Raw genomic sequence first — 13,569 nt, 5'->3', positions numbered from 1 at the left:
TATAAAGTCGGATCATCATCTAAATCCTAAGAGATCAAAGACTATTCTGGATTTTTAAAAAAAGAAATAATGAAGAATCAACTAGCATGGGTTCTAACTACTTCCTCCAATTTGTGAGGAGCAACCTTATTCTGAATCTCAAAGAGTTGAATCTGAAAGTTTAAGAGCTGAGTCTCAAAGAGCCAATTTTGATCAAGAAGTTGAAACCAATTCTCTTGAGCGTGATCCAAGATTACATCCTCAAATAGACACATTTCCGCCTAATCAACATGATAATTTTTGAAGAGCATATATTCTCTTAGGACCATGTCAACCAAAACTAAAGGAATATCCACCTCATTTAGAAGGGAAACACATGCGTCGATTTAATGGTAATTGGTATAACCAATATCCTTGGCTTGAGTATTCTGTTCATAAAGATAAAGTGTTTTGTTTTCCACGCTTTCTTTTTGACGTTGATCACTCACATAAGGCATTCACTATAGATGGATTTAGAAATTGGAGAAGAGTTGGTGGCAAAGAGTGTGCTTTCCTTACTCATTTAGGCATTATAAATTCAATACATCATTTTGCTATCCAAAAGTTGATGGATTTAAAGAACCCGACTCACCATATTGACAGAGTTGTGCAACTCTCACAAGAAGTTGTGAAAAATAGGTTGAGGCTTACAACCACAATAGAGGCCATTAGGTATCTAGCAAATTAAGGAATGGCTTTTAGAGGTGATGATGAATCTCATGACTCTTCTAATCGGGGTAATTTTATTGAGTTCGTAAAGGCTTTTGCAAGAATTAACAAAGAAGTTGAAAAAGTTGTGTTACAAAATGCTCCTCTAAATGCCCAATATATTTCACATAAGATACAAAATGAGATTCTAAATATCTATGCTAACAAAGTGAGGAAGAGGATACAAGATGAAATTGGGGAAGATGAGAAATTTTGTATTCTCGTTGATGAAGCACTTGACGATTCTAAGAAGGAACAAATGGCTATTATCATAAGGTTTGTAAGTTGTGATGGGCATATTTGAGAAAGTTTTTTTTTGATATTGTGAGTGTTCACGACACTAATTCCTCAACTCTTAAAAGTGATATTTGTAAAGTGTTTAGTAAGCATAGTATTTTAGTAAGCAATATGCATGGTCAAGGATATGATAGTGCTAGCAATATGCGTGGTGAATGGAGTGGCTTACAAACATTATTTCTCAATGATTGTCCATATGCATATTGTATTCATTGCTTTGCTCATCGCCTTCAATTAACTTTAAACGCTGCTGTTAAAGAAGTATGACTTTTTTGGAGATTTTTTTCAATGTTGAATAACATTGTGAATTTTGTTGGTGCTTCTGCCCAATGCCATTCTGAGTTAAAATTAACCCGACTAGCTGAAATTGAAGACTTATTAGCAGCTGGAAGACTTGGAACAGGTAAAGGGACTAATCAAATTCGATGTCTGCAACGACCTGGAACTACTCGTTGGGGCTCACATTTTAGTTCTATTAGGAGTTTGATTGATTTATTTGGTGCAACCAAGACACTTCTAAAGGATATCATTTATAATGGATCTACTTCACAATTTCGTGGAAGTAGAAGGTATTAAAATTTCTATGTTGTCTTTTTACTTTGTCTTTGCCTAGAATTTGTTGGACAAAACTATGAGATGCACTGATTTTCTTTGTCAAGAACTTCAAAGAAAATCTGAAGACATTGTAAGTGCTTTGAATTTGGTTACAAGTACAAAAATGGAGCTTGATGAGAAACAATGGTTGGGATGACTTTATACAAAGTGTACGATCATTTTGTGAAAAACATGAAATTATTATGCGTTATATGGGTGCCCGTCATACAATGGGAACTGGGCGTTCTTGTCAACAAAAAGATTGTATCACAGTGGAGCATTATTATCATATGGATGTATTTAATGAGGTAATAGATTATCAATTGGGAGAGTTAAATACTAGATTTCCATATGAAACTGTGGAACTCCTTTGTCTTAGCTTATCATTGGATCCCCGTGATGCTTTCAAGCGATTTAACATTGATGATATATACACTCTTGTTGATAAATTGTATCCTCAAGATTTCACTACAACTGAGTTGCAGGCTTTAAATCAACAATTGAGATTTTATAAGATTGACATGGATCACAATCCAACCTTCAAGAATCTTGATTCCATTCCTATATTACTTGAACGCTTAGTGGAAATAAGATTAGCACAAACCTACTACTTGATTGACAGATTGATTCGTTTGGTGCTAACTCTTCTTGTTTATACAGCAACAACAGAACGAGCATTTTCTTGTATGAGACTGTCAAAAATCGGCTTCGAAACAAGATAGGTGATGAATTTCTTGCTGATTGTATGTTACTTCACATTGAAAGAGAATTTACTGATAATATAGATAATTAATCGATAATTAATTATTTTAATTCTATGAAGACTCGAAGGGTGCAACTTATATAGTGTTATTTGAGAGGTAAGGCTCATTATGTCCCTCAGCGCCCCCCTCCATTCCCCCTCTTGAGTAGATGTATTATTAATTTTTTGTTATCAATGAAATTACATCGTACTATCGAGTTTTCTATCTACTTAGTATGTTTATATGTAAGGTAAATTTAGCCCAGTCAAATTTGAAATCCTGGGGCTATCCCTGAACATGGGTGGGTAATCAGGTTGAGTTAGTTGTATGACACCATGCCCTAGGATACACTGTTACTTAGAAGAACATGAATACCAAGCTATCATGTTAGTAGTGAAGCCCAGCCCGAGGCTGGGAAAAAAATTTGCTTTCGGTTGTGGCCCGGGGTGTGGGACCCACCAACTCGGGTGGCCCGAAGGCTACTCCGCTGAGGTCCAAAGCGTGGGGTGGCGTCGAGCACGCGGTAATCAAATTTTTTACCGTTAGCGTGCATTGCGCTAACGTCGCGACGCAACTCCAACGTCTGGAAGACACGTGGCACGCCCGATTGCTTGATTTGGTTCTCTGACCTTCATCCAAGCTCGTTTTCCAACAATAAAATTATGAAAAAAAATCAAAATTTTTTAAAAAATACTTTTAAAATCTGATTTTTTTTCCTATAAATACCTATCAATACCCTTCACTTTCAACACCAATTCTCATACATTTTATTCTACTTCTACTATTACTCAACATTTTATTCACTCTTCACTCAACATTTTCATCTCTTTCACCTTGTATTTTTATTTCTTATTTTTATGGCTTCTTCTATCGAAACAAGAGGGGCATGGATCACCATGGAAGATGTTTCTTTGTGTGAGGCTTGGCTCCGAGTTTGTCATTGTTCCATGACAGGCAATGAGATGAAATTTTTCCATATGTGGAAAAAAATTCATGCTGAATTTTGCGAAAAAATTCCGGAGTTGCCTCGTACGGAAATGGCATTGTCGAGTAAGTGGAAACTTCTCAACAAAGAGATGGCCAAGTGGAGAGATGCCTTGGCAAAAGCGATGAACTTGTATAGAAGTGGGGAAAATCGTACTAACGAGGTAAGTATTTTGTAATTTTCATTTTATTAAGTTTAATGTCCTAATATATATATGTTGTTAATATTTATTGCATTTTCAATATTTTGTTAATATTTCTTGCATTTTAAATATTTTGTTAATATTTCTTGCATTTTCAATATGTTGTTAATATTTCTTGCATTTCCAATTGTTTCTTCATATTTCTTGCATTTTCAATATGTTGTTAATATTTATTGCATTTCCAATTGTTTCTTCATATTTTTTGCACTTCCAATTTAGTTGTAAGGTTAATTGCATTTCCATTATTTTTTTTTTTGTTACTTGCATATCCAATATATTTTAAATATTTATTGCATTTCCATTTTTTTGTTAAATAGCTTATTCAAGCACAGATGTGGTTCGGTGCAACCGGGGGTGGCAAAAAAAGTTTCACCCATCATGAATGTTGGGAGGTGGTGAAATATTGTAAACGTTTCATAATTATTCTCACGGGTCCCGATGTTGTGTTAAACGAGACGCCTCTCCGTGATTCAACGACATTGGATTCGCCTCTCGATTCCCCTATGAGTGAAGACTCACCCATCCAAAAGGAACCGAGGCCTATTGGCCGAAAGGCTGCAAAGGCAAAGAAAGCGGGTAATTCAAACAATCATAATTCAAAGTTTTTGGAGGAAATTGCAAGGCAAAACACCATAAGAATTGAAATGGAGCAGAAACGCCAAGATATGGAGGTGGCAATTCAAGCCGAGTGTGCACGAGAAAATGAGTATTTGCGCAAAAAAGATATGGAGAAGATGGATCGGGAAACTATGGCGATGGATACAATTCATATGTCCCCTGAAACAAAACAATATTGGAAGCTAGAACGAAGGGATGTTATGAGAAGAAGACTTTTCCAGGATGATGGGCCTAGCAACACGGATTGGTTAAATGATCAAAACCATTAAATTAGTTGGCATACCTTTAATGTATTTTTATTTTTCATGTTTTGTATTAAAGTTGGTGTACTTCATGTATTTTATTTTAGTAGTAGTAATTCTTAATGACTTGTATTGGATTTCTTTATTTAATAAACAAAGCATTCAATAAAAGACTATTTTATTCAACATATTCCATACATCAAACAAAACATAATTCAAAATTTAAAAAAAACTACAAACAAGGCACAATAATAAATAAATAAACAACATAATCAAACCATAAGCAATAAAAAACAACACAACCAAACCATAAGTAAATAAAACATAACCAAAGCATCTATACTCCATCATTCATCTTCATTCCCGCTCACCGCCCATAGATGCTCCATCAAGTCAAGTTGACGCCTTTCATGAATATACGAAGATTGCATCTCTGTATATCGATCTATCATCCGAGTCATAAAATGATCGTCCCTCACCAACGGTTCTGGCTCAAACGGTTCTCCACTTAGCCCCATGGGACTTTCATAAATCCGGGTCAAGGCCGTGTTTATTGGATCCGGTTCGTAGACCTCTCCAGCATCATAATCGTACTCATCCTCCACAATCATATTATGGAGGATGATGCAAGTCATCATAATGCTTCGGAGGATCTCCTCATCAAACATACGGGCTGCACCTCGAACAATCAACCACCGAGCTTGAAGGATGCCAAAACACCTTTCGACATCTTTCCTGTATCCCTCTTGATAGGTAGCAAATAATTTTTGCTTCTAGGATCGGGGATTCGGAATGGATTTGACAAATGTGGTCCACCTTGGGTAGATACCATCAGCTATATAATACCCCGTCTGGTAGATTGTATTGTTGACTTGATAGGTAATATTGGGGCCTTGGCCTCTCAAAACATCGTTGAAGACCGGAGATTGACCCAGGATGTTAAGGTCATTTTGGGCTCCGGCAACTTTAAAGAAAGCATGCCAAACCCATGTGTCGAAGCGGCTTCCAGGATGATACTTTTTTGGCCTTTTCTATTTCTGTAATCACCTTGCAAGGCAGTTGGGCAATTCTTCCATTGCCAATGCATGCAGTCAATGCTACCAATCATTCCTGAAAATTCTCGAGTTTCGGCTTTTTGTAGAAGTCGTTGGAGGTCCCTGGGAGTAGGTCTACACAGGTAGTCCCTAGTGTACAGATTTTCAACTGCATAACAAAATCTTACCAAAGCCTCCAACGTAGTGGACTTCCCCATTCCAACAACCTCATCCACTTGATCAGCAGATGCTCCATACACCAACATTCGTATAACAGCTATAAGCTTTTGCTCCGGAAGAAGTCCCAAAACCCCAACAGCATCACACTTTTGAACAAAGTATGCATCATAATTGCAAATATCATGCATGAATTTATTGAACAAATGGGGTTGCATTCTAAATCACCTTCGAAAATCAACATCAGAGTACAAAGCAGTGGGATAAAATAATCTTCCAAAAGATTCTTACCGAGAATGCCTATGTCTGTCCACATTCCGGCGACGGCCGACTTGCGAACCACGGCGGCGACCTTGGTTTTCTTCCTCTTCCATTGCCACTGCTATGAGAACTTGTTCATCGACTTGTCTCTGCAACTCACTGATTTTATCGGCTCTACGGTTTCTCTCCTTTCTTTCTCGCTCTTGCCTCTCTAAGCATCTCCTATATTCTTCCATTGAGAATGAATGGAGTATGAATTCTAAACTCTAAGAAATGAAAATATAGAAAGATGTGGTGCGAGATGTATGGGTGGAGCCTCTGGTTTTATAGAAAAATTTGGCAAGATAGAGATGCCACGTGGCTTGATTTTATTAGATGAAAATCTTATTTGAAATGAAAATCTTATTTGATTTTGAATTTGAAATTCATCCGAAATTTGAACCCAAAAATTTATCTGAATTTTGAATTTTGAAATTCATCTAAAATTTGAACCCAAAAATCTTATCCGGAAATTTTATCCGATTATGAATAGTCTTGACATGTAGGAACCCGGAAATCTTATAAGAAAATATTATCCAAATTAATTATTGAGGTAAAAAAATTTGTGAATAAAACAAAAAAATGAATAGTAACTGCCCTTAGCCATGACAACGGGTGGAAACACAAAATACTATTTGCAAGAGCAACCACTATTCACGTGAATAGTAGCTGCCCTAGCTCCCCTTTTGCCATAGCTAAGGGCAAATGGGTGGAGTTGCTCTAACACCACCCCAAAGTCTCTGAGCCGACATCCAACACCTACCCTCCTCTAGGAACCCACGCCACACACCCAGCCAACCCCATGAACTTCGCTGAGGCTCCAAAATTATGAAAACAATAATTAAAGAGGGAGAAGAGCACGTCAAAGTCTCATTATCCAGGAACCAGTTCGTTATTAAAATCAAACACATGCATTGGAATCTACAAATTGAAGGATGCAGATTGATTAACTAAATTTTCAAAACATGTAAGCTTTGTAAATGATGAAAAGAGATATCACAAGCCAAAGAGGCATGCCGTTGAAAATTACGCTTGAGGCTTTTAAAACCCCTACAAAAAAAAATCACACAAATAAAAAAAATAACCCACCAAACTCAAATAGATTAAAAAACCTAATTTGTACTTGGTTAATTTATTGATCAACTTCGAATTTGAATCCAAACCCTAAGGTTGCAGAACACTAAAAAGCCTCAATTTCAGGCTTCGCTTGATCAAAGGAGGAGCTTTATGTGGCTTCGCTCGATCTGAACAAGAAATTTTCTTCTTGTTTAGGGCACGGATAAGACGACCGTCCGATCCGAGGCTTTCGAACGTCTGCTCTTCTTTGTCATCACTTTCAATATCCTTGGGTGGCTTCTCCGTTGTTTCAGCTATGGGAGAGTCCGTAGACTCAAGTTTTGATTTAAGTGCGAACAAAAAATCGAAATTGTTTTGTTTTTCGCTTGGGTGGGGAAGAAATGCAGGTGGAGGGAAGAAATCTGGGGAAGAAATTGGGAGAAAGGGGCAGAGATCGGGGAGAGAAAGAGAGAATCTGGGTAGGATTTTTAATTTTTATAAATTTATAGTTTAATATGTTTAATTTTTTTAAATAATTTAAAAAGTAAATTTATTATTATTTTTTATCCACGTGGAATCCCACATCAATTAAAAAATGGGTCTCACAAATGTCACATAGGTAGATAACTAATTTTTTAGCTATTTTAACGGAGAAATGTAGGTTTTCCGTAACGTTGAGTATATACTTATAAATGTCCCAAAAATCAAATATGGACTCATAAATAACCCTATAAATTGGGAGGTTTACTGTAATTCACCTATATTTTATGCTTCGTCTATTACAAACAAAGTCACTGGCGCAAATAACTCCACTTAACCACGTTTCTTCCTCTTCTTGTTCTGTTCGACACCTAATCCAAACTCTCTCTTTCGTTTCCACGAAATATTTTTGTTTGCTGCTCCTACTTGCATTTTCTTTTCTCTGAAATAAAAAAAACGAAAGCATAGGGAAAAACCCAAGAGGAGGCGGATCATGACCATGCTTGTTCACTTGAAGCTCAACTTCATTGTGCTTTGCTTCTTCACCTTGTTCCTGCTTCTACCATTCACTCAGTCTACGGATGTCAAATATTGTGGTCAGTTTCGGTTTCACTTTAATGGGCTCCTAAATGTGTTTCCTATTTTGTCTCTTTCCTTTTTCTTCTTTTACATATCTGAGAACAACCCAATTTGATTGTGATTGGTTGCTTAAAAATTGTGGGTAAATGGGAAGATACTAGATTACTGTATCCCAGTTGTTTAATTTGGTTTAAGCTCCTGAAATATGATCAACCATGAAAGTTTCTCATAATTTCGATCTTTATTTTTCGAATCCTTGAGGAAGTTATTTGTCTATATCATTTTAATCAATTACCATTATAATTCATTCACAGAAAGGTTTTGTTTTTTGTTTTTTTGGGGTGGGTGTATTTTATTTTTCAACTTTAATTTGTATCTGTCAAATTTCAGGTCAGACAGATGAATATGCTGTGAAGGTCCAGGGAGTCGAGATATTGCCTGACCCAGTGGTGAGAGGCAAGCCAGCTACCTTTAACATCTCGGCCTCAACAGGTATAACTTTTCAGCTTTCACTGTTTGCCTGTCTTATCTTCTTAGACCTTGTTTGATGAATCTGCTTAATGTTGGCTGGATAACGAATAGCCATGACCTACTTTATTTTCTCAGCTTGCTTTTGGTTTTATATATTCCATTTAGGTAACAGGGACCATGCTTATGTAGAGAACCAAGTACATTAACAGCCAGCTTTTGTCTCATCAAAATAGATTACTCTTGTTAACAATTAAGGACAAACATTCAAATCCAGTTTTCCATTTGAAGACCTTCTTGACTCTTTTCCAATCCAAATTTTGTTTTTGCAGTATCCGATGTTTAATTTAGTTTATTAAAGATGACCTTTCTATGTTGTCGTGAGTGTAGGCTGCTAATGATTGTTTGTAACACAAATTAACTTCAATTTAGTGCAGAACATTAGGACAGGTTTGAGGAAAAATATACGTCCTAGGACAGATTTGAGTGAACATATATGTACAGGTACTCGATTATGTTAACCACTGTATTGTACGGTACCCCATTGAGATGCAATACACAGACTTTCACTCTTCCTTTCTTTAAAATTTTCTTTTAGTACATGTAAGTGATCTAACAAGTCATCCAGCAAACATAAAAATTCTTGTCGACCACCATATTATCAACTCACATCCTCAGTGAATACTTCCTTTTGGGAGTAGGGCTTGTGGACTAATACTCATTCTCTAAAGAAGTCCTTGGCCAACAATTCCCATCATGTCAACACAGTTACTTATGCCCCTTGGAACTCATGCAGTAATGAGGTCTATTAGGTAAGATATACCCCAGAAACAGATCAATTTGGTACCACATGTCCCTCATAGCTAGTAACCTGTCTGGCTGATCACTGGGAAATACATCTTGGTACTCTTCCAGGCTCTGACCACATAGAGAATCTTACCAATAAGCACCTGCTCTTTCCTAATGAGCACAATTCTCGTTTGCCACACCATCAGAAAGCACCTTATATACAGAATACTTACAGTAATTAGGCAAATTGGTCAGAGAGACCCTTTGAGGGGGAGGATAACAGAAGGGCTATTTTTGAGTGCCTTGAGGATATAAATCACCAAGGCATGATGGTTTTTGTATGGATGAATTGCTTGGACATTTTGGAGGATTTGATATGGTGTTTGAGAAGTTTTACAGAGTGGTCAACGTGATAACCAATTGATGTAGTACAGCCCGTAGGTGTTAGATTAAGCACTTAAACAATAAAACAGAGAAGAATATAAGAGACCGAGGAGAAGAAATAGAGATCGAAAAGACGAGATAAAGGACAAAAACAGTAGAACAAAGAAGAATATCGGAGGCCGAGGAGAAGAAATAGAGATAGAAGGGACGAAATGAGAGAGTTCTAGGAAAAGGTTTACTCAACATTCAAAAATCTATTTTAAAGAACTACATGGGGGTATTTATAGCAAACTAAAACCTAGACATAACAGGATAAAAATCCCTTGCTTAAACAGAAATTCTCCAAATAAAATAGGAAACTTAAAACTAGAAATCTGGAAATCTGGAAAAGTAGAAATCCTACTAGAATTTGGAAAACTTGAGAATCTAGGAAACTAACAAATACATTAGGAAACTAATAAATTTAAGTCCTACGCGTCCTGCATCACCAATTCAGCATTCATATTCCTAATTCCACAGAAACTGGACTCTTTGAAGCTTGGTGATTACAGGCCCATTAGTTTGGTTTCAAGTTAACTAAGGGGCTGCCTTTTTGATTGAGGGAGCTCATGGAGGGGCATTCATTAGAGGTGGATTAGGGCTTCCCATCAGAGCTTATAATAGACCATTGTTCATTCTTCGTGAGGATGGGATTGCTGTTTCTCAAGGCATCTAAAGAGATTATAGGTATAACAACCATAACCATCCCGCCAGACTTGCAAAATACAAACCTACTGTTTCTCCAAATGACAACTGCAGTGCTCATTGATGCGTCTCTGATGCAGAATAGGTTTCCAACTCGCAGCTGATTTTGACTTAGGTTCATGAATTTCCTCTCCTGCAGCCATCTGTCTTGGTTTTCATTTATACGATGGCCATAAAAGAATATTTCTCAAGTCTTGAGCAACATTTTGCAAAGATGCCTTCAAAATATGTATTGTTTGTTTGATTTGTAATTTGGGTACTTCCAAAATATATTTCTAATTGACAAATGTTTTTGGCCTCCTCTTTATCAATGTTTGTTCTTCTAATAATAAACATATTAATCATGTATCTAAGAGTTTCCTTTTATGCATGCATCCATCGGTCATATCCTTCGGCTTTATATAGACAATTTTGCCTGCTGTGCTTCATACAGGTCAAGCCATCTCCAGTGGGAAAGTGGTGATTGAGGTTTACTATTTTGGGGTGCGCGTACATACAGAAACTCATGATCTTTGTGAAGAGCTTTCCTGCCCAGTTTCAGCAGGAAACTTTGTGCTCTCTCACACCCAAACTTTACCTGGGATCACTCCCCCTGTAAGTTTCACTTATTAAGATTATACTTGCCATCTTCCATACCTTTACCATACTAAGATTCTTACCTCACTTTCGAGGCACACTTGCTGACTTCAGTTTATAAAGAATCTCTCAAATACTAGTGGGCACGTGTGAGCTTATGTGTGGTTGTATTACTGCATGATTGATTATATTGATACCAACAGTTTGAGAATGTTTATACAATATCATGTACCATCTACTTATCAACTACTTTTTTTTTGGTCTTTGCCTTATTATTTGTAATTTTTCCCTGCGCTCTTTACTGAATTATTAAAGTTTAAACACTTGCCAATGGTTCCTGAAAAAGTGAAAATGGATGAATGTACCAGATGGATTTATACCATTTGGTTCACAAACGGGACATAACTTATATTGGCAACCGAACTTTCTTAAGCCTCAATAAGCTTCAGGAATATAACTTCTCACCTTCTTAACTCCATTTTTAACTTCTTTATTTTTAATATAGATTTTGTCGTGCTTTCCCTGGTTGGGCAGAAAACTATTTGGATATATCATGTAGTTTTTTTATTTTCTATAAATTTATATTCTGATACTACCTAATTTATTTTTCCCTATCGAAATCTTGTGCCACGATTTTTTGTATCCACTTTTGAGTTCTCCCTATGTTTAGGGTTGCAGTATATGATAAGTTTTTCTATTTAGGCTCCGTATCACATTCGGACTATCACAATAATTTTTTTGGTCATTTCCTCATGCCCACCATTTGATAACTATGAACCTTTTACAATTGTCTCTAGTATCTCGGCGTTGATATGTCTTGGTTAAATGTATAACTTATTCAGAACTGAAACCTTTATGTTTTAAATTTAAAGTTTTTGAACTCAATACATTCTTATCTGTTTTCTACTTTACATGTTTTGTTGTTCTTACTTCTTCAAGACCATTTTAAAGTAGCAGGACTTCAGATAATTATTAGTTTGTGCCTGTTACTAATAATTTATAGCTTTTTGTGTTCATAGAGCTATTATGTATTGCTTATGTTGTATATATTTTTATTGGCTTATCACATTTATGTCAATTCTTGACTTGAGAGATTCATTATGTTTATGGATTCCTCTGTTATTTTATTCTCTGATACTATGTTTTATTTTGCGACTTCCTCACTGGATTTAATTTTCCAATGGCTTGTTTATCCTGATTGAAGATAGTTGTTTACCTCAGATTGCTCGTCATTGGTTTCTTTTGGCGAATTATTACCTATAATACTTTTCTAATAGATTCCAGTCCTCATTGCCACCTTTTGTTTTTGTTTTTGTTTTTTTAATTGGAAACGCATGACTTTCGTGTGGTGTGTGTGTCTGTTGTATGTATATTGAGTGCGTAACATTTCCTAGAGTTTTGGTCTTACCATTATTCATATCATAATTTGACTTTTAGTCTTGAATTTTCCTTTAATACTTTTACTTTTGATCATCTAGTCACATGTTTTTTCTTAAAATAAACAGGGATGAAGAACAATTTTATAAAGCACATGTGAAAACAAGACAAATGCAGGGAACCAGAACTCCACCTAGAAAACACTGAAGCAAAACAAGACAAGAAAAAAAAAAACGAAAAGAAAAAATAACAAACAAGCACAAAAAAATCCAGAGTTAAAAAAAAAATCCCAAAAGAACCTAAGAAACAGCAGCTTCCTATGTTGAAAATGTTTTTACTATTTTCATTCAGGAGTTCTCAATGTGGCAGTAATTAGATGGTTAAGGCTCAAGAGGCATGAGAGAGAAAAGAATATCATTTTCTTATTCTTATGTGAATAACAAGATGCAATATTTAAATTCTTTTTCTTATTAGCATTTCTACTCGACAGTTGCACTTTTAAACCTATTCTTTGGTGATGGGTTTTATTTGGATGTTTCGCATGGATAACATTGTTTCGTATTTACAGGGCTCTTACAATCTCAAGATGACAATCAAGGATGATCACAACCAGAAGTTGTCTTGCATCAGTTTCAATTTTAAAATTGTCTTTGGATCTTTGGTCTCTGCTAGTTGAGCACCTGGTATCTTAGTCATATAACAATCAAATGTCTATTTCAAGTGCCTTGTAAGGATTGGAATGCTCCTTTGTTAGACAAAACCGTAAATGAATGTATGTATAAAATAAAAATGCAGCACTTGTCATAAGAAGGTGGTGGATGGATGGCTATTTGGTCCCAGAGAATGAAATGAATAGATTGTGTTGCCTAGGCATCCATCCTGCTTGCAAATGATAGCAGTCCCCCATCACCGGTAAGGTTTTGAGCTAGTTGGTATGTGGCAGAGCAACCTTGGAACATTAGTACTGAAAACTGAGAGTAACGAGTCATTGTTGGACTCACCTACAAAGCCATCATACTATTTACCGCACGCATCTTTGATGCTTTGGCTCTACGGCATCAACTCCATAGATTGTGTGCAGAACATAACAAACTCCTTCAGGTAGTACATGTGATCCGTGTATGCTACATGTGCGAGACTCTGTAAGTTGTTACTTGTAACTATGCTTTCTCTATATTTTGGCTTGACTGACGAAGGC

The 13,569-nt window shown here is 36.2% G+C and overlaps 1 protein-coding gene across 1 annotated transcript; it reads left to right on the top strand.

Moving 5' to 3' along the window:
• The first annotated feature begins 7,819 nt into the window (after positions 1-7,819).
• Positions 7,820-13,181, top strand: LOC103329744 (uncharacterized). Its single transcript, XM_008232249.2, has 4 exons — positions 7,820-8,050; positions 8,424-8,525; positions 10,852-11,012; positions 12,940-13,181. Exons 1-4 carry the CDS (start codon positions 7,948-7,950, stop codon positions 13,045-13,047), a joined length of 474 nt encoding a protein of 157 aa, XP_008230471.2. The 5' UTR covers positions 7,820-7,947; the 3' UTR covers positions 13,048-13,181.
• Positions 13,182-13,569: the final 388 nt, after the last annotated feature.

Source organism: Prunus mume, linkage group LG1, assembly GCF_029339155.1.
Source record: "Prunus mume cultivar Tortuosa linkage group LG1, ASM2933915v1, whole genome shotgun sequence".
NCBI lineage: Eukaryota > Viridiplantae > Streptophyta > Magnoliopsida > Rosales > Rosaceae > Prunus > Prunus mume.
This window is presented reverse-complemented; position numbering and strand designations above follow the sequence as displayed.